General features: G+C 54.7%; 1 protein-coding gene across 2 annotated transcripts; it reads right to left on the bottom strand.

Moving 5' to 3' along the window:
* Window positions 1-36: 36 nt before the first annotated feature.
* Window positions 37-23,181, bottom strand: PKN1 (protein kinase N1). 2 transcript variants are annotated; one of them, XM_057709985.1, is made up of 22 exons: window positions 22,992-23,181; window positions 18,013-18,316; window positions 16,261-16,412; window positions 14,520-14,655; window positions 11,682-11,827; window positions 11,230-11,443; window positions 10,221-10,415; window positions 8,440-8,549; window positions 8,209-8,352; window positions 5,895-5,970; window positions 5,674-5,812; window positions 5,491-5,584; window positions 3,712-3,791; window positions 3,558-3,633; window positions 3,380-3,471; window positions 1,940-2,116; window positions 1,743-1,805; window positions 1,522-1,598; window positions 1,199-1,341; window positions 829-936; window positions 656-736; window positions 37-311 (listed from the first exon to the last, which is right to left on the bottom strand). In XM_057709985.1, the coding sequence occupies exons 1-22, from the start codon at window positions 23,010-23,012 to the stop codon at window positions 108-110; spliced, it is 2,832 nt and encodes a 943-aa protein (XP_057565968.1). In that variant the 5' UTR covers window positions 23,013-23,181; the 3' UTR covers window positions 37-107. The 2 variants fall into 2 exon arrangements, with proteins under 2 accessions (XP_057565968.1, XP_057565969.1); XM_057709986.1 differs by lacking the exon at window positions 22,992-23,181 and adding an exon at window positions 19,330-19,348.
* Window positions 23,182-25,007: the final 1,826 nt, after the last annotated feature.

Raw genomic sequence — 25,007 nt, 5'->3', positions numbered from 1 at the left:
CCATAACTGTGCACAAAAAGAGACGGAGGATGCATGGATGGGGCAAACCCCAAAGGCCTTTTTAAAAACTACTAACAGCTCGGTGGGGGCAGGGGTGGGGGAGGGAGCTAGCGGACCCCGGCCACGAAGTCGAAGTCCCGGAAGGCTGCCTGCTCCGTGGCCGTGAGGGGCCGTGCGTCGCGGGGTGGGCTCAGCCGGGGGGCCTCTCCTGTGAACTCCTCGTCGAAGTTGCTGACATCAGTGCGGCCGGCCAGCGTGGGTACGAAAGGCGGTGGCAGGCGTCGGGCCAGCAGAGCATCCCAGCCCAGTGTCTGCAGGACAGATTGGGGAGAGCTCATCAGGGTAGGTTCAGAGCAGGGCGCAGGAGGGGTCTGCTCCTTGCGCCCCATCTAGCCCTGGATCTGTGGGGATCAACATAGGAGTCAAAAGATGGTGGGGGAAGTGGGGGGCCTAGGGGCTCAGGAAGGATCACAGTATGGGGGGGGCTTATACACAGTGCAGTGCTCCCCACCAGGCCAGCCTGGAGTGGACGTGAGTGTAGGAGGGCTAGTGGGGGTAAGGGAGGGGGAAGGAAAGGCAGGCAGGTGTCAAGGGGAGGTGACAGTGTTGGAGGTGAGGCCACTAGGTCTTGGATCCTGGGAGTGGGGGGCTTCACCCTGAAGAAAGGCTGTTTTTTCACATCCTCTGCATCCCTCTCGCTGGATCCCAACCTCCGCTCTGGATTCCTCCGCAGCAGCTGGGGGGAGGGAGTTCTGTGTCAGTGTTCCCCTTCTTAGCCCCAGAGCCACTCCCCTAGCCCACCCCAAGTTGGGGGGGGGTGTCCCTCACCCTGCGCATGATACCAATGGCTTCAGCTGACAGGAAGCGGGGGTAGCGAACCTCATCGTTGACAATGCTGTCAAATACCTCCTCCTCGTCGTCCCCTGGGAACGGGGACTGGGGACAGGAAGAGGCAGGGTGAATTAGGCCTCTCTGGCCACACCACACCCAGTTCCACCCGGGGCTCCAGCTGCACTTTTACAAGACTCACTTGGGAGCGTAAGTACCCCAATTTACAGATGCTGAAACCGAGGCCAGGGAGGCAAAGCCACCTGTCCTCAACCAGAACACAGTGGAGGCCAATTTTGACACCCCGCCCCCCCGCCGGACATATACAGGTTACTAGGGACACGCAGGGTGGAGCAGCCTGGGGCCTCACCTCACCAACCAGCATCTCATACAGCAGCACGCCCAGCCCCCACCAGTCCACTGCCCGAGTGTACGATGTGTCCGTCAGCACCTCCGGTGCCAGGAACTCTGGGGTCCCGCAGAAAGTGCTGGTCCGGTCCCCATAGCCCATCCCTGGGGACAGCAGGGCCATGTGAGGTTATGGGGGAAGTCACAGCTCTAGCCCAGCCAGGCAGGGGATGGTGCAGACAGACCAGGGTAAGGGTAACCCAGATAGGGCTGGGGACTCCATTCCCTCCCCTTTCTGTCTAAACCCCAAAGGCCAGCCCCTCAGATCCCAGCCCTGCCCCTCACCCTCCTTGCAGAGGCCAAAGTCTGCAATCTTGACATAGCCCTCGGTGTCCAGGAGCAAATTGTCCAACTTCAGGTCCCTGTGAGGCGGGTGGGAGGATGTAAAGAGGGATGAGTGGGGATCTGGGTCCTGCCTGAAGCCTGAGGGCCCCCCAGTGGGCAGAGCATGCATGCACTAGTATATGTGCACGCGCACACGCACGCACACACACACACACACACACCTGTAGACAATCTTGTGTTCATGGAGAAACTGCAGCCCCAGCACCACACAGGCCGAATAAAAGCTGCAGAGAGAGGCTGGTGTGAGGGAGCTGGGCCTCCAGGCAAGGTAGGAGGGTCACATAAGGCTCCCACATCTTCAGAAGTGCTCCCCAGTCCCCCATAACCTCAGGAGGTATCGGGAGGGCGGCAGGCTCACACAGCACGGGGTTCCGAGAACACATCACTGTGGATGTGCAGCATCAGGTCCCCACCGGCCGAGTACTCCATCACGAAGCACACGTGCTCTGGTGTCTGGAAACAGCCAAAGAGGTTCACCAGAAAGGGGTGTCCCGCGTTGGTCACAGCCGCCAAGATCCGCTTCTCACACATCAGGCTGGGAAGGATGGGGGCGGGGCAGGGGTCAGAGACCACAGGAGCTCCCTACCACCGGCTCCCCCACTCCCTGGAGTCCACAATCATCAGATATTTGTCAAGGGCTTTGCACAGCTGTGCACACTTGGGCAAGTTGCTTAATGCTTCTGAACCTGGTAAAGAGGCACCCAGAATCCATCCATTGTCCTAGTAACAGTCCTCTTAACTTCCTTTTGGGAAACCACCAGGAGGACTGTTACCTCCCTTTGGAGCACCCCATCTCCCTGGCCAGGAATTGGTTCATGATTGGGCAAGCCAAGTCAATGGGGCTCAATCTCAAGATTACTGCTGGAATTGTTAAGGAAGAAGGCCTAAAGTTAGCAGATGAAGCTTAAACTGCTAGGGCGGGAGGCATCTCTGTCCCCATGAGGGGAATGCAAGCAAAGCCCACACAGATGAAAGCAGAAGGGAGAGACAGCAACTGAGCACCTGGATACAGCCATGCCTGAAGGTAGTCCACACCTGGACTTTCCTGATCCAGAGCAATAAATTCCTCTATTTGCTTAAGCCTGTCTAAGTTGGATTCCTGGTTACTAAAAGGATGTCAAGAAGACTGGGACCATCTCAGTGCCTCCATTGCACATCTACAGGGGGCAAGGCACTGTGCAGAATGGTCTAGAGGCATCCTCTCATTCGATCCACCCAGTGATGCTGCAAGAAATGCATTATTACTCCCCTTTTATGGGTGGGAAGGCAGAGGTTCAGAAGGGTGAAATGACCTCCCTAAGGCTTCTAAGCACGTCTGTAGCAGAGGTAGGATTTGAACTCAGTGTCCTGACCCCAAAGCAGAGACAGTACAATGGCACCATTAATAATAGCACAGGCTTCAGAACTCGAGTCCCTAAGTTCAAATCCTGGACCTGCTGCTTACTGGCTATGTGACCTTGGGCAATGTGTTCAACCTCTCTGTGCCATCAGCAGAATGGGGACAATAACAGTATTCACCTCTTAGAGCTGTTGTGAGGAATGAGTTAGTGAATGTAAAGCACATGGAGGGTGCTTTCTAAGAGTCGTTGTTATTATTGCAGCATTGGGTTGGCCAAAAACTTCTTTTGGATTTCTCTCTATTATGGAAAAACCTCGAGCGAACTTTTTGGCCAACCTCATACTAGCTTAATAAGTACAAATGACTGTTATGAATCACTCTCACAGCAGCTCCAAGGAGGGGACTGCTCTGTCTTCCATTTCCCAGAAGACCAAAGTTCCAAGAAACCAAAGTTCCCACCTCTCCACCTCGTCTCGGGCCACAATGTCCCCTTTCTTCAAAGCCTTGATGGCAAACAGCTCCCCGCTGGGCCGGAATTCGGAGAGCAGCACCTGGAACCACAGTGGTCAGGGTGGCCTTAGCGGCCAGTCCAAGAACCTGGACTCCCAGTCCCCCAACTCCTTGCCCCTCACCTCACCTTCCCAAAGTGACCCCGGCCCAGCACCGCCAGGAACTTGAAATCCTCGAGGGTCAGCGGTGACTTCCTCAGAGGGCTGTTGAAAGAGAAGACTGCTGGGGAAGCGACAGTGGGCGGGGGGGGTGGGCAGTGGTGGGCAGGGGAGGGGTGTCACCTGCTCAGGGTGGGGCCTGGGGTCTCCTGAGTCTCTGAAGGCAGTTCGGGAGTGGTGATACTTTCCTGGATCGGAGAACTCTGTGGCAGAGAGAGGAGGTCAGAGTACAATAGCCCATAACCACAGTAGCCACCAACACTTCCATCATCAATTTGACCTCACCTCTCTTCCCACTCCCCTTCTCACTCAATTCCCCTTCAGCCACACTGCTTCACTCACTGTGCCCTGAACACACCAGTCATGTTTCCACCCCAGGACCTTTGCATGGACTGTACTCTCCACCAGGAACTCTCTTTTCCCAAAACTTCACCTCCTGCACCTCCCCTCCTTCAGGCCTTTATTCAAATGTCACCTTCGAAGGCGGCCAGCTGACTGCCATATTAAATAACAAACAGAACCTCCAACACACCCGGTCCCCTTTCTCTGCTTTATTTTTCTTCCCAGTATATTCTATGCTGTAAATGTATTTTATCATTAATCTACTTATTCCCTTTATTATTATTAGTCCTATGGAGCGACCTAATTCTTTACATCATGTGCATACATAATTCTGAGAAGAACTGAAATATATAATTTAAGTGGGAAAAAATTTACCTACTGGTCCATCATTCTCCATTATAAAGATAGTCCTAAAGGTTCACGCAGTGCAAACAGGTGTAGAGTAGGAAACACAGTCCTCTCCTGCCCCAGCTGCCCTCTCCAGACCCAACCGCTGTTAAGGGTTTCGTGGATACCTTTCTAGATGTATTCTATACCCATTCAAGCATTTTTGTGCACGTGTGTGAATGTCCATCACAGATGTCCAGGAGTGGAATGTCTAGATCAAGATAATGCCCATTTTTAACTCAGCCAGCTGTGCCCTCCAAAGGAGATGTAGTGATTCACATGCTGTCTTCCCGCATCCTCCCCAGCATTCAAGGTTATTTAACTTTTGTATTTTTTTTTTTTTTGCCAAACTCGTCTAATTTAATGAGGCATCTCATTTACTTTAATGCCTTGAAGCATACATTATTATTGTTTCCATTTTTTAGAAGATGAGGTAAAAAATGCACTCAGTGAGGTGGGCAATGGGACCAGCTCTTACATACATGTCTACCCAGATGCCTATCGCCTAGACCAGGGTATAGTAAACTCCATGTTTTGTACACTCGGTAAGCTAAGAATGAGTTTTACATATTTAAAGTGTTGGGGGAAAAAATCAAAAGCAGAATAATAGTTCCTGCTCCATGAGAGTGATATGATGTTCAGTAAGGCTTTGTGTCTGTCTGTATCGTGTGGCTGCCTTCTACAAGAGCAGTACTAACTAGTCATCACTGTGACCTTCTGGCTCATAAAGCTGAAAACACTGACTAAATGGCCCTTTCCAGAAAAAGCGTGCTGACCTCCAACCTAAATCAAGATGCAGAACATTTTCATCACTGTGGCAGGCTCTCTTGTGTCCCCCTCCTATCAATACTCCCCCCACCCCCTGCCAGAAGACTACTAACTTGACTCCTGTCATCGACATGAGTTTTAAACTTGATCGTTTTACAGGGCAGTTTACTAAGCACAGAGAAGGGAAGCTGCTTGGCGTGGGCCGCACAGCTAGGAGGCTGCAGAGCAGGGACAGGACCCAGGTGGCCTGGCTCCAGAGCTCATGTTTTTATCTGGGATAGAGAATAGGACCCTAGTTCTGGCAGAGATGTGCTGTGTGACCAGGGAAATTGCTGGCAATCGTTGGGCCTTGAGCTGGGATGGAGGCCCCCTGGCACGGCTCAGGCCAAGCGGGGGGAAGCTCACCAGACTGGACGGGCTGGAAGGAGGACCCAGAGGGCTCTTCTGGGGTGAGCTGTCCGGGTCAACCCCAAGGTTCAGCTTCTCCACAGATATTTCCCTGCAGCAAAGGGAGGAGGGTGCCCTTAAGATCCAGCACCCCAGGAAGCAACCAGGGGCAACCAGGACCCTGGGGCTCTCCCTCCTTACGTGGACCGAGCCTCGGGTCCTGGAGAAGCCCCAGGGCTGAAGGTGACTGTGGCCGTGGCGTTGGGGATGAGCCTGCGGAGCAGCCGCACCCAGGTGGCGACATCGATGTTCATCTGCCTAGCGCGCTGAAACGCCTTCCCTGGGGAGACGGGGGCAGGGGTCACCCTCCGTGACACTCCCGGGACCCCCGGTCTCTCCCCGGCCCCGGCCCATCCCCTCACCCTGCTGCTTGGAGAAGATCTTCTTCTGCCGTCGGAGCCGGGGTATCCTCTCGATGACAGGGTTGCGGAAGGTGACCTGAGGGGAGGAGCCAGCGTGAGGACCCTCGCCCACCTCCAGGCAGCTTTGTGGGGAAGCCCTTAGGATCACAGGTGTGCACACCCGTCTGCTGCGGAGGTTCTGATCACCGTGGCATCATGTCCCACCACAGAGTACTATGCACCGTATTAAGGGGTCATTAAACCAATTCATCCTTCAACAGGACCACCTCCTGAAGTGCCATCTTGGAAAGGCAAGAAGCAGGCAAGCGGGCCCTCCTCTAGGGGTGGGCAGTGGGTCAGATCCAACGAGACGTACATACAACTCCAGCAAACAGGTCCTACATCCAGTGTCCCGATTCTCCCCGTGTGGTCCCAGACCAGTAGCATCAGCATCACCTGGGAACCTGCTGGAAATGCAGATTCTCAGCACCCCTACCCCAACCGGGACCCACTGAATCGGAAACACCGGGCGGTGGAACCCAGCAGTCTGTGTTTCAACAAGCCCTCCAGGTGATGCTGGTGCCCACTCGTGTGGGGAAACCACCAGTCCAGTTGAATTCTCCCAACTCCAACGCATCTTCTAGAAGGTGCTGAGGTCACAGAACTGTGTGACTTTATGGGTGTCCCATCTGGTTGTCTCTAGCCACATGTGGCTACTTAAATTGAGTAAAATGTAAGTAAAATGAAAACATCAGTTTCCCAGTTACACTAGCCACACTTCAACTGGCTAGTGGCTACGATATTGGATGCAACGGATTTAGAACACTTCCATCTACAATAGAACTCAACTATTGTAGGCTCATCAACCACAGAAATGCAGAAAGTTCTACAGGCTGGTGCTCTGGGGACAAGAAAACAGAATGTTATAAGTACACCTTGAAGGCAAGCAAGACTGCCTCAGAATTTGTCCCCTGGGCCACCTACCACTATTTTCCACTTGGGTTTTGGACAGTCTTCCTAAAGGAAGAATAATTTCATGGCCCTGCCATCTGAAGTCAGCTCTTCTCTGCTCCTTTCCTTCAGGGGTCCTGGATTATGAGATCACATAAGAATTTCCACCTGGATAGTAAAATAGCCCTTGAATATTTTAAGAATTTTTCTAGATTTTTTTTTTTTTTTAAGAAAAAACTACATGTTAGGGATTAGTGAAAACTTACTAATTTTTTTTTCTTTTTCTTTTTCTTTTTTTTTAGTTTTGAAAGCACTTTTTAGTGAAAACTTAGGCAAAGTAATATACAGTTTGGTCTCTGGCAACCAAGAGAAAGCTTCTTTTGGGATGATCTTTAAATTCACTTGAAGCCAATGACTCTCTTGATAGTTCCCAAAAACAGAGTTAATTATACAGCTGTTTTTTTTATGCTGTGCATTGTGAATTCTGTTTCTTTCACATTTCTGATCTCTTTCACATGGTCTGATCTTCTCGCAAAGAGAAGTGGTATTTAAAAATCTAAGCAAGTAGCAAAAAAAAAAAAAGAACTTCCTCCTGGGGTTAAGGACATGGGGAGGTACACGCACACGTATACATATATACATAAAACAGGGCACATGTATATGTTAGGGGCAAATGTAAAGAAATTTTGAATTCTGGTTAAATGAGGCGCCCAGTGACTTTCTTTCTCTGTGCCTCAGTTTCCTCCTCTGTCAGATGTGATTAATAATGGTCCCTCTTGCATTGGGTTACTGTGAGGATTAACAAGTCAGTGTCAGCACAGCACTCTGGACAGGGCCCAACCGTACCACAGGGGGTCAGCTAGTAATGTTATCGAGACTATGGGCTCTCAATAAGGGTGCACTGGCCACATCTGGAGACATTTTTGGGTTGTCACAACTTGGAGTGGGGGGTTGCTACTGGCATCCCGTGGGTGGGGGCCAGGGATGTTACTCAGCATCCTACAGTACACAGGATGGCCCCTGCAACCGAGAATGGTCCAGCCCAAATGTCCACAGTGCCGAGGGTGGGCTACCCTGATTTGGACCCTAACCCTGACACCACTGCAGAGGGACTCTCTCTGCTCCACTGTGGCTCTCGTAGTAATCTCTGTAATATGTTGCTTGGTTTTGCTTTTCTTCTCTGGCTTGATAAAGTTTTGTTATTTCTTTTTTTAATATCTGGCGTCAGAATGAAACCAATTCCAGCTTAAGTCATACACTGATGTGACTAATTCATGTACTTTTCTATCACGTTTCAGAGACCAATGGAAAACACATCTTCCCCTTCTAGAAAACAGAGCAGGAGACACAAAAGCATTTTCTCAGGGTCAGGGGCAGGCTGTACCTCAGCCACCAGGCAGCCCTGAGGTTCCATGTCCAGCTGCACCTCATGCCTCTCGTTGTCCAAGAAATCCTCCAACTTCAGGAATTTGAGGGCACAGAGGCCCCGCTGGTCCCGCCAGAACACAGCCAACTCCAGTTCCCGTGCCTCAAGGGAGAGAAAGAGGGTCACTTGGGGTGCCTGAGGCCCCAAACCCTCTTCCTCCAAGCCCTGTTGTCCCCTAACCTAACTCACCCTCTCCAGCTCCAGGGTGAAGCTCTGGTCCCAGGCGTTGGGGCCACATGGCTTCCAGGAGGTCTGCCCCACCACTGTGTTATCCAGCTTGAGCACAGTGCTCACTTCACCTGGAACAGGGGTGGGGGTAGGGTGTCAGGAGATTCTCGGGGGGGAGGGTAATCTCTTGTATCTTATTAAAAGAAATCTTCTCCTCCCCCCATAATATTCTGCTATGCTATCTCACAAAGCTTTATAGTTCTGCCTTTCACATTAAGGCCTTTAATCCATCTCCAGTTGATTTTTGCATATGGTGTGAGGCAGGGGTGCAAATTCACTTTTAGGCTGTATACAAGTTCCAGCAATATATTCCTAAGTATTTACCCTAGAAAAGTGCATGCAAGTATATACAACAGGTGATGTATAAATATAATGCTTATACAATGGCCCTAAACTGAAAACATCTCACTGTCCAGGAATTAATATATAAATGGTAACATAGTCTTATTAGCTAAACCATGAAATGGCTGATATTCAACTATTTTTTTTACCTAAAAAAAAAAAAAAGACAGCAATTTGATATGACTCAGTCTAAGACAATTAAACGGGGTAAAAATGGATGAACTATGGTTTCATGCAATGATAGAGATAAGTCTCCCAAACAATGTGGAATAAAAGAAGCCATTACCATGAAATACATTCTGTATGTTTCCACATATATGAAGTTCAAACACAGGCAAATTACACTACATTGTTTTGAGATGGTACATGGGTGCAAAAACTACAAAGAAAAGCAAGGAAGTGATAACCAGAAGAGTCAGCAGAGTAGCTACCTCTAGGACAGAGGAAGGGGCTGGAATTGAGGAGGGGACATGAGGGGGCTTCCAGAGAATCCTATGCCTTGGCCTGGGTGGTGGTAACACAGGTGGTTACTCTACTGTTATTCTTCTTTTATTCATGTATTTAAACATGTATGTATTTGCTTTTTTCATGTTGTGGTAAAATTCACATAACATAAAATTTACCAACATCATCATTTTCAAGTGTACAGCTCAGTGGTGAGACGTACATTCATATTGTGGTGCAACCCTCACCACCATCCATCTCCAGAACTCTTTTCATCTTCTCAAACTGAAACTCAGTCCCCACTAAACAATAACTCTCCATTCTCCCCGCCCCCTCAACCATTAGCAACCACTATTCTTTCCATCTCTATGAATCTGACCACTCTAGGCAACATCATATAAGTGGAATTATATACTACTTGTCTTTTTATAACTGGCTTATTTCACTTAGCATAATGTCCTCAAGTTCATCCATGTTGTAGCACGTTTCAGAACGTCCTTCTTTTTAAGGCTGAAAAGTATTCCATTGTGTGGACAGACCACATTTTGTTTACGCATTCGTTCATCAACAGACACTGGGTTACTTCTACCTTTTGACCATTGTGAAAAACGCTGCTATGAACATGGATGTACCAATACCTTAAGACCCTGCTTTCAATGCTTTTGCGTATCTACTCAGAGGTGGGATTGCTGGATCATATCGTAATTCCATGTTTAATTATTTGAGAGCCTGCCATACTGTTTTCCACAGAGAATGCCCCGTTTTACATTTCCACCAACAGTGCAGAAGGGTTCCAATTTCTCCACATCCTCCCCAACAGCTGTTGTTTTGTTTTACTTTACAGTATATCCATCCTAATGCGTGTGATGTACTACTTTTTTAGAATGTTATAAATGTGGGAAATCCAGGACCCCCCCACCCCACCTCATCCCTTCAGACCCTCAATGTCCACTCACTGGTGTTCTCGGCTTCTGCTTTGATGCTGCTCCGGCCACTGAGGCTTCCACTTCGGCTGTAAAGGCCCCGGGCTGGGCGGCTCAGGAAGGGGGTGCGGCTGTCAGGGGTCCCAGGCCCCCCCACCGAAGGTGAGGGGTTCCAAGGGATGGTCTCTGGAAGGTCTCTGCAGCCTACCACACGTACCTCCAGGGTCCCTGAGAGAGGGGCAGGCTCATGGGGGTGCCACATCTAGGGCAGGACGAGGGGAGGGGCTGCAGGTGAAGCGGGCATGCGCAGAAATGGTCAGCATGCAAGTGGGAGTTGGTGAGGGATGACCAGGATGAGGCAGGGGGTCTGATGCAGGGATGGCTGCGCCCAAGAGTGAGAAACATGGGACAAGCGGGAGCGGTGGGTCAGTCTGGGGAGGGGCTCTGGATGCTGGGGTTTAGTGACAGAAGAGAGGTTCGGGGTGTAGGCTGAAGGTCCAGGCGGTGGTGAGCCAGGTAGGACTGGGGGTCCAGGGTTGGATTCAGCAGGCTGATCTGAGGTCTGACACTGGGGCTGGGGTCTATGGTAGGGCTGGTCTGGGGAGGTAGTGGCTGAGGGATCTACGGAAGGAGGGGCTCACTAGCCTGGGGGTGGAGGGTCACAGGTTCAGGGCTGAGGGTTCTGAGAGCAAGGGACTGTGAGACTGGGCTGGGGGAATTCTGGCTGGAGAAAATAGACAGGGCCATTCGGGGAGGGGTGGAGAAGGTGAGGATGCAGAGATGGGGGCAAGAGTCCCTCAGAGGCAAGGAGGGCTGGCAAGTCCAGGGTGCATGGGGCTGTCTGGCCTGGGGAAACGGGGCCCAGGCCTAGAGGGCTGGGGTGAACAGAGAAGGAAGGGAACAGTGGGATGGGAGTCCAGGGTTGGGGAGAGTGGAGATCCTGGTTGGGGGTCTTGGGGCTGGGGGATGCGGAGGGGTCAGGAGTGCAGAGCTGGGGCGGGAGGAGGGGAGGGTCCGTATTTGTTCGGGAGTTGGGACCCACCTGTGAGCGGTGCGGGCTTGCACAGGGTGCTATAGTGCGTGGCGGGGAAGGGCCCGGCCAGGCGGGCACTGAAGGCTGCGGACGAGGCCGCCGCGAGCTCCTCGCGCAGCAGCCGCCCCTTCGGGTGGTCAGCGGGCAGCTCCCCGAGCCGCCGCTCCAGCGCCTCCCGAAGCAGCCCCAGCTTCTGGTTGGACTCGGTCAGCTTCTCCTGGGCCTGCGGTGGGAGGAGCCTGGCCGGGCTGGGGGCGGGATCTGGCACTCCCCTCCCCAAGCACAGACCCAGGCCCCTCCCCCAGACTGGCTAAGTCCTACCTGGAGCTCCTCCCTGCAAGGAGCCCTCTGACCATCTCCGAGCCCTCAGACCATCTGGGTCCTACCCCTGGGCTCCCTAAAAATGAGGCCCCACCCCTCGCTGAAGCCTCACCCCTCTGGGCCGACGCCCCGCCCCTCACCTCGCTGACAGCCTTGCGGTCTGGGGCCTTGGCAGCACTGAGCAGGCGCAGCACGTTCTTGGCGCCCTCCGCCACCGCGTGCTCGACTCGGAAGTGGTGCCGCAGCTCCTCAATGCGCAGCTCCACGGACCCCAGGTCCGGACCCCCTGTGGACGTGGGACGTGAGGCAGTGAGGCCAGCCTGGGCCCATGTCCAACCAGGCGGGTCCCAGAGATGCAGCCATCTGCAGGAGCAAGCACTGGCCACAGACAGACGGCCACCAACATGCATCACTTTCTCCCAAGGTGGAGGGTCACGGTGACAGAGTCACACGGTCACTCACAGGCAGACAGCCACACTCCTACCCAGATGCTGTCCCTCTTTTATCCAGACACCGTCACGCACATGGACGGTCCCAGGGATGTCGTTAAGCTGTCACCCAGGGACATACAGGCACACCATTAACACAGTCTTGGCAACAGATACATTGTCAGGGTCCCACTTTATCCCCAGGGACTGTTACAGGGACACCAATGGCAACTGGATAGCCACAAGGATATAGTCACACAGACACAGGGACACGTAAAAGAAACAGTAACTTTTATTCATTGCTATTGGGAATACAAGTTGCTTTCCAATGGAGGCAGTTTGGCCATTTCTATCAGAATCACAAATGTATATACCCTTCAATTCAGCAATCCCAGTTCAGGGACTTTATCCCATAAAAAACACATCTGCACTTGACATATGTGCATGTTATTCACAGCCTTCTTTCTAAGAGTAAAAGATTGGAAACAACCTCATTTCCTCCATCAGGGGTCTGGGTAAATGAACAGTGACCACCCACACCGTGAAATACAATGTAGTTGGGGGAACAGGAACAGTGTCCCACAAACATCGTCACACTGTCACTCACAGGGTGACAGTGGCATTATCACTTGTCACCAGTGCAGGCACTGGAACACACACCCAAACGCAGAGGAACATACACTCTCACAAAGATGTCATCACACTGCCACATAGGGACACTGTCACAGGGGTGAGGCTATTACACAGATATATGCCTTGTCAACCCCCAGCAAAGGGACACAGTCACGGGGGCAGAGGGAAATGGTCACAAAACATAAACACCCTTATGGGACACAGTCACAGGGTGGTGAAACTCCCAGGGCTCTAACTCCAACCCAGGGAGAATCACAGGAACACAATCACACTGCCACATGGATAAGAAACAGGGACAGGTAACGAAATGCCATCACAGTGTCACACAGGCAGGGCAGCATCACCGACACCCATAGACACAGAGACCAATATCACACCCAATGTGAAGTCCAGGGACACAGTCACAGTCACCCAATGGCACAGGGACACTGTCACCCAGGTGCAGAAAACTTGTCACCCAGAGACACAAGGTCACAGACACCCTTATCCATGGCTGTAGATTCTAAGGACAGTCTCGCTGTCCTCTACAATGACCTAGACTCAGACGCAGGCCCTCAGTCAAACAGTCACAGGCACCCACAGCTATGTGGCACCCACCAGGACTGCTGTCACATGCGCCCAGACAGTCATCAAGGCTTTTACACTTACAGAGACAAAATCAGGCTGTCACCAAGAGTTACCGTGTCACCCAGAAGCACAGGGACATGCTCATACCATCACACGCTGTCACTGAGAAGCCCACGGAGACATTCAGAGTACAGATGAACAATCACACAGTCACGCTGACGCCTCCCCCCTAAAAGGACACACACATTGTCACCTGAGTTACAAACCCCATTGTTATGGACCACATGCTTGTGTCCCTGCAAAATTCGTATGTTGAAACCCAACCACCCAATATGATGGTACTGGCTGGTGGGGCCGATGGGAAGTGACGGTCGTGAGGGTAGAGCCCTCATGAATGGGATCAGTGTCCTTCTAAAAGGGACCCCAGAGAGCTCCCTTGCCCCTTCCACCAGTGCGGACACAGGAAGAAGGCAGCTGTCTATGAATCTGGACGAGGGCTCTCATCAGACGCTGGGTCTGCCGGCGCCTTGATCTTGGACTTCCCAGCCCCCAGAGCAGTGAAAAATAAACGTCTGTTGTTTACAAGCCCCCCTGCCGCCCCCGGTCTGTGGTATTGTGGTATAGCAGCCCAAATGCACTAACACCCACCAACAGCCGACACCTCTCTCTCATGGTGACACAGAAACTATCATAGTTACAGGCCCTGCGTACAACCTCTGGTCCCCACAGTCAGCATCGCATTAACACTGACACACATCAGTAGCACAGACAGTCACCCCTGAACACAATACATCCAGACCCTGTCACAAATTCAGGCTGACAATCGGGTTGAGACACCCCCAGGCATTCATACACTGAGACACACACAGAAACACACAGACGCTGCGGACACTCACAGTTCTACACCACAGGGGCCAACATGACAAGACAACCACCTAGTCCAAGGGCCTGTACATTTTTTCCATAAAGAGCCGAAGGGTAAATATTTTTGGCTTTGTGGACCACACAGGCTCTGTTGCCACTACTTGGCTCTGCTGTCACAGTGCAAAAGCAGCCTTAGGTAATAGTAAATGAACGGGCCTGGGTGGGTGCCAATAAAACTTTATTTGAAAAAAAAAAAAAGGGCAGTAGCAGAACTGGTCCAAGAGCTTTAGTTTGTCAATACCTGATCACATGCACATCTTGAGTGAGGCAAAATGGGAAACTGAGGCCCAGAGAGGGTCAGGAATGGGTTCCAGTCACAGAGTGAGTCATAGAACTCTGCCTCAGAAAGGGACCCCCTCATGGAGCTGGGAGCCGAACTCTGCAAGGTGGAATGCAGGCTAGGCTGTTTCAGGGTGAGGGACTCACCTTGGGCCTCGTCCGGGGCCACCTGGCTCTCCAGCTGGCAGGCCTGCAGTGCCCGGTGCAGCTGCATGCGGATGATGTCAATCTTGGTCTTACTGTCCTGCAGCATCTGCTGGGCCGTCAGCAGCAGCTTCCGGTCCTGGAGGCAGAGATGGGCCATGAGGAAAAGGCTGGGCAGACGGGGGTCTGACCACCAGTCCACATCATGCAGGCCCTGGGTGACCGTGTGACAGTGTTCATGTGTGGGTGTGATAGCATGTGCCTCCGTGTGTTCCTGGACGCCATGAGATGTAGCCCACGGCATCTGAATCCTGGCTCTGCCGCCTAAGAGCTGTGTGACTTCGGGCAAGCCACTCAACCACTCTGGGCCTGTTTACTCCTCTGCAGGAAGGGGAGTACTAATAGCACCAACTACCATTGGGCTGAGGATTAAAGGAGTTAATCTGTGTGTAGGGCTCAGAGCCGTGCCTGGCACCAACAGGCACTGTACTTGTGTCAGCTGTCAGAATGGCGTACGTGTGTGTGTGTTCCCCGTGATGGGCGTAGCCCTGACTGTAGCCACAGTGAGTCCAAGGGTGACTGGGTGGGAGACAGTTGCAGTAGTGGGGTCTCAACGTTTGTGAGTGCAGGTGAAGGCACAGTGGTGACTGGATACAGCCGAGGACCCCGTGTGTGTACCAGTACCAGGAACTGGTTTTGGATTTTTCCATCTACTTGGTGCTGTGTTTCAAAACAAGGAACTGCTAATCTGTGGTGAAAGAAGCCTGGGTGTTGACTAAGGGGGCAGGCGGGCACTTTCTGGGTGACAGGAAGTGTTCTGTATTTCAATGAGGGTGACGTGTACCCAGATAAAAATTCATTGGGCTGTACATTTCAGTTTTCTGCACTTTATGTCTGTTTGTTACACATCAATGAGAGGTTAAAAACAACAATAAAACATCCACACAGTCTCTGCCCTCCCACGTAATACTCACATTTGTGTGTGCACACAGGCATGGGTGCTCTCCGGGTCTCTAGCTGTAGGTCTGACTGTGTTTGTGGGTGTAAGTATCTCTAGGTGTTTGTGCAAACCTCTGACTGTGTACTCAGTGTTGGTACAACTGGAGAAGCGTCTGTGTGACAACTCTGGTCTCTGGGTGTGAGTTTAATGATGGGTGTGTCTGTGTGTCTAAGTGTTCTGTTGGCCTGTGCTGTGTGTCCTGGTGTTACATGATGGTGTGTGTCTCTCCATGTCTAGAGGTGGCTGTGGTGGTTATCCTCCACGTGCTTCTGGGCGTCGTTGCTGCTGTGACTCTAGATGTTATGACGGTGTATGTGTGTCTAGGTGTTGATGTAACCCTGTGTGCCTCTCCATGCTGTTATGACCACAGCTGCGTCTCTAGATGTTAGGATGATGGTGTGTATGCATCTAGGTATTGATCTGCATGTACATGTGTCAGAGAGATGCCACCAGCAGTGAGAGGCTGCGTGTTGCCCTGTCTATGGGGGTAACTGAGTGTGTGGGGGGGACAGTCTCTGCCGTGTGTCTGTCTGACATCACCCACAGTCACCCTGTTTCCTATAAGCCCCCATGAGCTGCCTGCACCCCAGTCCCGCCACGGAGCCACCCATCAGCCCCTCTTTCCCCAACCCAGAGGGCCCCAGCCTCCCGGGGGGCAGATGTAGGTGCCCCCCACCCTCCAGCCTGTGATGTGCTCGCAGGTGTACATGCACACAGGGGGGTGTGCATTCGCGCTGCGCCCACCTTGGTGCTGCCGTTGCTGTACGTCTGGATCATGTTTTCTGCCCCCTGCTTCACCTTCAGCTCGATGGCCAGCTGCTTCTCCAGGCCGGCCACACGGCTCAGGTTGGTGGCTGAGCAGGCTGGGCCGCCCGCACCGGGGGACTGGGGGGCATCTGGAGGGGGTGGATGGGGCACAGTCACCATGGCTCTTGCCCCCATCTGCCCAGGTGGCTTTGACCCAGCTGAGAGGACCCACTCCTGGGGCCAGGGGGAGGAAGAGCTGGGGGCCAGGGGCCAGAGGGCCCACCCACCCGAGCCCTCATAGGGAAATCCCCTCAGGGATGAGCACTGGCGAATGTCCAGGTGTGTGTGAGTCCTTGGTGTTGGTGTGACTGTATATACTTTTATACGGAAGCCCCAAACTACTTACACAGCTGTGTGGGCGTCTGTGGGTGTGGCTGTGGTTAAGTCTGTGACCCACAGGGTGTTGGCCTAACTGAGCACGTACATGTCTCCCCAGGTGCTAATGTAACTGTGAGATGTGAGGCGTTAGAATGACGGTGTGAGATTCTGCGTGCTGGGGGTGACTCTAGGCATACGCTTCTGACTGCTGGCACAACTGTAATTTCAGATCTCCTGGCACTGGTACGACTGTGTCCAAGAGTCTGGATGGTACAGCTGGACGTACATGTCTCTGGATGCTGGCACAGCTCTGTGTGAGTCTCTAGAGCGCGGTGTGACTGTCCAGGTCACTTCGGGTGCAGCTGTGACCGGATGAGGTTGTGGGTGTTGGCTGAACTCTATCTCTGAGTGTTGGCGTGACAACGCTGGTCCCTAGCTGTGGACACACCTAAGTGGTGGAAGGGTGTTGGGCTAAGTGGTGTTGAGTCTTCACGCCTTGTCCAATAGTGTGTGTACGTCTGAGGCTGTTGATGGGGTGGTGGACATCTATAGGGCTCAGGCACGTCTCTAGGTGTTGTCTTTGGTCGCTGTGACTGTGTGTGCATTTCTGCGGGTGCTGGGTGCCAGTATGGAAGCCTCTGGGTATTCACACGATAGTGTGTAGGCCCTTGGAGTTGTCCAGGTGGTGGTGTGACTGTGTGTGAGGGTCTCTGGCTATTGATGTGATGTGTGTTACATCTTCGTTACTGATCGCAAGATGAAAAAGTTCTGCAGGTCCTCTGCACAATAATGTGAATCCATTCAATACCACTGAACTGTGCACTTAAAAATGACAAATTTTCTATTATGTGTTTTTTGATCGCAATTAAAACTTTTCTAATCAATAAAAATTACAGGAATTTTTTTATTTACTTATTTTATTTTTTTTAAACTTTTTATTTCTTGGCCACACCCTACAGCATGTGGGATCTTAGTTCCCCAACCAGGGATTGAACCCTCATCCCCTGCAGGGGAAGCGTAGAGCATTAACCACTGGACCACCAGGGAAGTCCCAAAAATTAAAGAAATTTTAGAGAGTCTTTGGGTGTTATCTGGGTGGCTGGTGCGACTCTGTGGGTCTGGATATTTGTGTGACACTGTGTAAGCCCTTTGGTGTTGTCCAGGTGTGGGTGTGACTGTGTGTACCTTTCTCTGGGTGTTGGTTTCGGCCTTTGGTCTGCCTGTATTTTGAGGCTTGAAGCTGTTGTGACCAAGTGTGTCTCCCTGGGGGGGTCAGTGGCGATGGGCTGGCCTCGCTCTGGGACACAGCAGGCGAGCCCTGGGCAGTGGACTCCCCTGCCACCCCGCACGCCCTAGGGAAGCCTGGCTTACCATGTGCACCAGCCGCGGGGTCGGGCAGCACCACGTGGGCGTGCAGCTCCTGTAGCTGCTGGTGCAGCAGGTCGAGCCTGCGTGAGGAGCCGCGCAGCACCAGCTCCACGGGGCCCAGGTTGCGGCCCAGGTCGGTGGTGGCCCGCCGCAGGTTCTCGGCGCCCTCCTTCAGCTTCAGCTCCTTGCGGATCTCCCGCCGCAGCCGCTCCCGCTCCAGCTCCAGCTGCTGCTGCACCCCGGGGGCCGCCAGGTCAGCGCCCGCCAGGCCCAGCTGCTCCAGCAGGGACCAGCTGCGCGGCTCGCTCTGCGGGGGACGGAGCAGCGTCAGTGGGGCCGGGAGGACTCTGGGGTGTCGACCGTGCTCAGCCAAGCTGGCCTGGCCCCCTCCCGGACTGGGACTCCTGACACAGGGCCAGCTCCATGTCCTCTGACAGCTCCCCCACCCCCTGCAAAACTGGGAGGTGAGAACAGGCCCTGTCCTTGCTTCCTGACATCCCCACACTGTGAGGTCCCGAGGGCAGGACCTGCTTCCTTCCCCGTCCCCTCAGACTAGGGGACCATAGGTACAGCTCAGTCTCCCTTCAGCTGTCCTTGTGCAGTGGGATTCTGCAGCACAGACCCCACTGTCCCACCACCGTGCCCCCAAGCAGGGGGTCCCCGAGGACAGGCCCTATCTCCCTTCCATCGCCCTTCCAAATTAGGGGGTCCCAAGAACAGGCCTTGTCTCCCTTCTGTTGCCCCCCCAAATGACAAGGTCCTGAGGGTAGACCCCTTTCTCCCCTCTGCTGCCCCCCTAAACTCAGAGGTCCCAAGGATAGGCCCCACCTCCACTCCCCTATCCCCCAAATTAGGAGGTCCTGAGGGCAGGTTTCATCTTCCCTTTGCTGCTCCCCAAACAAGGAAGCATCAAGGGCAGGCCTCTGATGTGCCCCCCCAAACCATAAGGTTGGGGTCCCAGGCCCCAAACCATAAGACTGGGGTCTCAGGCCCCTTCTCCTCACTGCTGTGCCCTCAAACTAGGAGGTGCCGAGGACAGGCCTCATCCTCCCTCTGCTATACCCCCAAACTAGGAGGACATGGGGAAAGGCCTCATCTATCCCCTGCTGTACCCCCAAACTAGGAGATCCAGGGGACAGGCCCCATCTCCTCCCCTTTCATCCTCTACAACCAGGACCCTAAAGAGCAGAGCCCCGTCCCCTTCCTCCTCTATCTCTCCAACATGGAAGCCCAAAGGGCCCCAAACAGTTTCATCTTCCAAACAGAAAACTCCAAGGCCAACACCCCATCTCCTGCCTTCAGTCAAAAACTGAGAGGTACCATGGGCAGGGCCTCTGGCCTGTGCCACTTGGGGTCCTCTTCTGCTGGCCCCCCATGAGGACCCCAGTCCCCACCTCCAGCTCCTGGTCCAAAGGGGGATCAGCCTCCGCCATCCTGGGTCCCGGCTGAGGGCCCCGCCCTCTTCCTGAGCCTCAGCCTTGCCAGGGCCTCTCGCCTGCTACTTCCTCTTTCCTGCTAGCTCCCAGCAACCCCCGCGACAGGCCAGCTCTGGGGCATCTAGAGGGCTTTCCTCTCTGCCCAACTCCAGGGCTGAGCCCGCTTCTCTGCAGGCACCCCAGGGATGGCCCCTGCTCCCTGTCCTGAGGGGATGCCCAAGGTGTACACGGCATGCACACACTCACAGGCCCACTAGTGTGGACACAAAGAGCAGCCTCCCCCGTGTAATTAAGGCTCCAGGAGCTGGCCTGGGTGTGCACACACTCTCATACACCTATAGGCATGTGTGCTCATCACAGGCTAGCAAGTGTGTACACACCCCCTGCACCTACCCCTGTGTACACTTATATGCAAACAACCACGAGTGCTTATACGGGTGGCCCAGCCCCCTTCCTGCAGATGCAGCCTGCCCCAGCTTCCGGCTTCTTCTCAGCTCGGTCACCCACTGCTGCTGACCACAGCTGGGACGCCTAGGGGGCCCGGCCAGCCCAGCGGTACCTCCCTGAGGCCCACAGCATGAGGAGACAGCGCTGGAGGGCTGGGGTCGAGAGTGTCTCCAACTAAAGCTCAAGTATGACTATTAAGAATGATAGCAGTTACTACAAGCTGCACCCAGGTCAACGAATGCAACTCCAGGAGGTGCTATTATCACCCCATTTTCTTTTTTTGGCCATGCTGCATGGCATGTGGAATCTTAGTTCCGGGACCAGGGATCAAATCTGTGCCCCCTGCAGTTGAAGCTCAGCATCTTAACCAATGGATTGCCAGGGAAGTCCCTATTATCACCCCATTTTCAAGATGAGGAAACTGAGGCCTGGAGCAGTGACAAAATTTGCCCAAAGTCCTGCAGCCAGCAGGAGGCAGAACTGGGACTTCAAACAGGAGTGCCCAGAATCCGAGCGAGGCATCAGTGTGGCACAAAGAGCCCCACCTACATCATCTGCCACCACTGCTGCCGTGAGAACCCATTTCAGAGATGAGGCAAGTTATGGTTGGCTCTCGACCAACCTCAAAGGCAGCTGCCCCCGGGGAGGATTTATTTCAGGCCCAAAGCGTCACTCCCACGATCCTACTGACCCCTCCCATGTATCCTGAGCAGCTGCCATAATTCTCCTCCGCTTCACAGGTGAGGAAACGGAGGCTCAGAGAGGTGGCAGCAGCAGATCCCCATGGGAGAGGGGATCACCATCACCACCACCCCACTTCCGGGCGCATTTGGCAATACCCATAGACACGTTTGGTTGGTTGTCACAACCAGGGGTGCTACTGGGTCTGCTGGGTTGAGTTCATGGATGCTGCTCGACCTTCCACCGTCCACAGGTCAGCCTCCACCTCAAAGAACGATTCAACTCCAAACGTCAACAGGGCTGAGGCTTAGAAACTCTGGATTAATGCACACAGGCTTGCACCCTGAGCTGCTGACCATGACCGCCAGTAAGGATTTCACAGCAGCCCCACCTGCAAGGTGCTAGCCTGGTCTACGTCCTTCCCCACCATGAAACACTCTAGCGACATTTTTTTGACAGCAGAACCAAGGCTCAGAGAGAGAAAGGCACCGGGCCTAGAACACACCACGAGGAAGTGACAGCTCTGGAATTTAAACCCAGGCTCATCAAATACCACCTGTTGCCAACCAGGCCCCACCTGCCACCCAGCCCCACCCTGTCCCCAGCAGGCAGAGCAGGGCTACAGCCAGGAGCAGGACCAGCTCAAATGAGGGAAGTCCAGGCGGAGAGCAGGAGCAGGCTCCCTCAGCCCCACCTTCTCCAGCAGCTGAGGCCTGAGGATATGCAGAGCAGGGAGGGAGAGAGGCCTGGCCTCCTGGGTTCTCCTCCCTTGGGTGACTCACTTCTACCCAGGGCAGGGGTCACCTGAGGGCCAGCAAGATGAACCCATGAATTAGGAGCCTGGCCTGGCCTTGGAGAATCCCTGCTCCCCCAACTCCCACCATGAAGCAGGAGACCCCAGGTCCAGAAGGCCCACATCCCAGAATTCCTGTCTTCCCAGAGTGGCCAGGGACCTAGACCCTATGTCCGGAGATTTCAATGCTCTGGGCGTTTCCGGAATCTGGACAGGACATCCGTTTGCCGGACACAGAACAGACAGGCACACATTGGGACAGACAGAGGGACAGGTTAGCAGACCCAAGCAGCCATGAGAAAGAAATGACCAGGACAGGGGAAGAAAGCAGGCAGGAGATGGGAAAGGGGACCAGGGCATGGGTCCAGCCTCGTTCCAGGAATCGCAGCCTCTGTCCAGGTCATGTTTGCTACACGCCAAGCGCATGCATGCGCCAGGGGATTCCTACACAGCCCTCCCAGGGCTGAGGGGTAGAGGCAGGGACCCCAGCCCTCCCCAGCCCCCAAGGTCTGACCTTGTGTGATCGGCAACACCAGATACGCCCAGCTCCTCGGCAAGGCTGGCAGGCCATCAGCAGGACTGGGGTGGGGGACAGGGGGTCATGGGGGAGACACAAAGGGGATGTGGGGGCAGGTGCAGAAGGAGACGAGAACCCAGTTACACAGAAACCACAGGACGATGGAGGAATGATGAGGCACTAATGGGGGCACCAGAGGTACAGGACATGTCTCACATTTGGGTCACTGAACCAAAGAAGTTTCAGAAGTCACCCAGCCCTGCTTGCCACAAATAGGGAAGGTGAGTCCTGGGCTGTGATGTCCACAAGGTGGCACAGGAAGAATCTGGCTGGGCAGCAGGTTGGTGCCAGTCACCTGTGCCTCGTGTGTGTGTGTGTGTGTGTGTGTGCGCGTGTGTGTGCGCGCGCGCACGCGCGCGTTGTGGGGTGACCCAGCCCACGCGCAGGTAGGATTCCAGGTATAACAGAATCCCCAGTCTGTTGACATGGACACTCCCCACCTGGGATAAGGTTCCACCTGGCAGCTGGGTGGTCGCGTGGGTCCCCTGTCCCCAGACCTAATGAGGGGACACTGGCACTTCCGCCAACAGGTGCCAATCTGGGTGGCGTGGAGATCGTCGTAAAGCTCAGTCCGGAGGTGTGGGCGGCTGGAGCTTTGTTGTGCGGGGGATGGGAACGGGCCGGGCGGCCTCCTCCCATCTCGGGGCATTGCGCCAGGCACCTGCTCAGGTGGAGCGGCACCTGCCCAGAACCGAGCGCTGGGGAGGCGGAATGAGTGGCCGGGGCGAGAGGCACCGGGATGCACAGCCAGCCACAGACACCCGAAGCCGAGCTTCCGTCGCGCCCCCTCTAATTCTCGGGGAAGGGCGGAGCTTGGGATGCTGCAGGGCGTCCTCAGCCCCCCCGCCACCCCCCGATGCGTACCTCCACCTGCTGAGCAGGGGACTGTGCTGGCTCCACGGTGCCGGCCCATGGAGGGGGCGCCCATCGCTCGGGTAAGAGGGGGACCCGCCCTGGCCGCCCCGATCCCGGGGGCTCCGGCAGGGCGCGGGCGGGCGTCCCCGGCGCCGGCTGGCCGCCGGGCGACTACGGAAGCAGGTGCGCCTACCTGCAAAGCGTCGCTGGCCATGTCCACGCGCCGCCCGCCAGGGGTCCCAGCGCGAAGGGAGGGGCAGTGAGAGGACCGCGCGTGCGCTCCGCGCGGGGCGGGGAGGGGGCGGGCACGGCGCGACCCCCCCCCCCGCGGCGCACGGCCCGTTCCGGCCTGCTCCGCTCCGGCCCAGCCTGGCCTAGCCTGGCCTGGCCGCTGTGTCCGCGCGCCGCGCCCTCCGGCCCCAGCGGCCGCCGGGCTCGGTCACGTGACCGCCGAGGTCGGCGCCCGGGGAGGGGGCGGGGCCGAGGGGGCGCGGCTCCCGGCGGCCCCCGGGGCTGCGGGGTCCTGACTGCCGGACGCCCCAGTCCCGGGACGAAAGCATCTTGCTGCTTCCGCCGACTTTGCCTCTTTCTGAATCCTCCCTCTGCCCACGGGTCCCCCATTTGAGCGCGCGGGAACCCGAAGAAAAGGGTGACACACGTTAAAGCGGGGAGCGGTGGAGGCCTTTGGGCCTCCCAGGACCTCTGAAAACACAAAAACAATTCGTCCTCCTCGGTGTTTGCAAGTTCAGGCCTCTTGGAACCGTCCGTCATTTAAGAGCACCGGAGCTTCCCTATAGGCTGGAGACAAGTTCTAAGCAGGCTTGTGTTCAAATCCCAGCGCCCCACGCCTCGAGGGAGCCCCCAAACCCTAAAAGCCCAGATGTAAAACGGGAAGGACTTACCCACCCCTTAGGTGTTGACAAAATTAAATGCGACAGGGCATGCCAAATGCTGTGAACACAGTAAGTGCTCGATAAAGGTTAGATGCTGTGATTTTTAGTGTTTTGCCGCTGTTATGAAAAGGGATTTGAACCCTAAATCCGTCACGGACTCGCTGCGGGCCTTGTGGCAGCTTAGCCTCAGTTTAACCGGCTGTACAATGGGGGCCCGCCTCCTTTCCGGGGCTGCTGCATGCAGGTGGCGCTCCACAGTGCAGACTCCTGCCCGACCGCAGGCAGAAGGTGGAGACCTTTGAGGAGCTTCTCCAGGGTCTCCGGAATCTCTGGAGCGTGCAGGCTGGCTCGTGGCCGACCCAGCACTCCCTTTCAAATCCGGTGACTGAGCCAAGCCGCGGTCCCTGGGGCCCGGGGCGGGGAGCGCTCCCTGGCGGCGCCTCCACATTTGCGCCCTCCTGGGACCTGCCAGAGCGTGGAGGGCTGCGGGTGCCTTGGTTACCCGCAGCTGTGCGTGGTTTGCACAGTCCCGGAGGCCGGGACGGGATGTTTTCTCTTTCCCTTTTTCCATTGGGCGGCTCTTTGGGGCAGGGTGGTGGTGGTGGTGGTGGTGGTGGTAGTTAACAGAGAAAAAAAAGAGAAGGAGGGGGAGGAGGAGAAATTATACCAATCCAGAATCCACCCACTTCTCGCACTTTCATGGTCTCCAACGGGTCCAGTCTCCATTATCGCTGACCTGGACCAGTGCAATCGCTTACTCCCAGGTCTCTCGGTTCCTCCCTCGACCTCATAGTCTCTTATCCCCAGAACAGCCCAAGGAGGTCTAGGAACACCTGAGTCAGGTCGTGTCCCTCCTCTGCCTAGATCCCTCTTTGGCTCCCACTTTCCTCAGAGTAAAAGCCAAAAAGTCCTACCCGCAGCCCACAAGGTCCTACAGGATCTACCCCCTTCATCTTCCCTCTCTCATCTTATCCCACCTCTTTCCCAGCTCACTCCCTCCAGCTTCCTGGCAGTTCCTGGGGAATATTTATCCATTGAATTAAAGAAACCTTTGAGCTAGTTCGTTTGCTCTTGATTTAAATATGAGGAAACTGAGGCTCAGAGAGAAGCCCCTCACCCCCATTATGAAGTCAGGATGTTTATGGTCCTTGACCTGTCTTCCTCTGATTCTCCAGCCCACCCATTTGACAGATGGGGTTGATGGGGGCAAGACCCAGCCCAGGAACTGAGCCACCTTATCCAGAGATGGGCCCTTTGCTGCCTGCTAGGTTTCCAGGCTGCCTCCCGGGATGCATGTGGGGAATCCTGCCAAAGTC

This window comes from Hippopotamus amphibius, chromosome 15, assembly GCF_030028045.1.
Source record: "Hippopotamus amphibius kiboko isolate mHipAmp2 chromosome 15, mHipAmp2.hap2, whole genome shotgun sequence".
NCBI classification, from domain to species: domain Eukaryota; kingdom Metazoa; phylum Chordata; class Mammalia; order Artiodactyla; family Hippopotamidae; genus Hippopotamus; species Hippopotamus amphibius.
Note: the sequence above shows the minus strand (reverse complement) of the source record. Positions and strands in the feature narration are given on the sequence as shown.

Excerpts from the sequence above, each read along its gene's own strand:
- PKN1 (XM_057709985.1), bottom strand. The coding sequence starts at position 23,012 with ATGGCCAGCGACGCTTTGCAG. Across the intron at positions 1,599-1,742 it reads GAACACAAGATTGTCTACAG|GGACCTGAAGTTGGACAATT; the intron begins GTGTGTGTGTGT and ends CCCGCCTCACAG. Across the intron at positions 1,342-1,521 it reads CTTTGGCCTCTGCAAGGAGG|GGATGGGCTATGGGGACCGG; the intron begins GTGAGGGGCAGG and ends TGCTGTCCCCAG.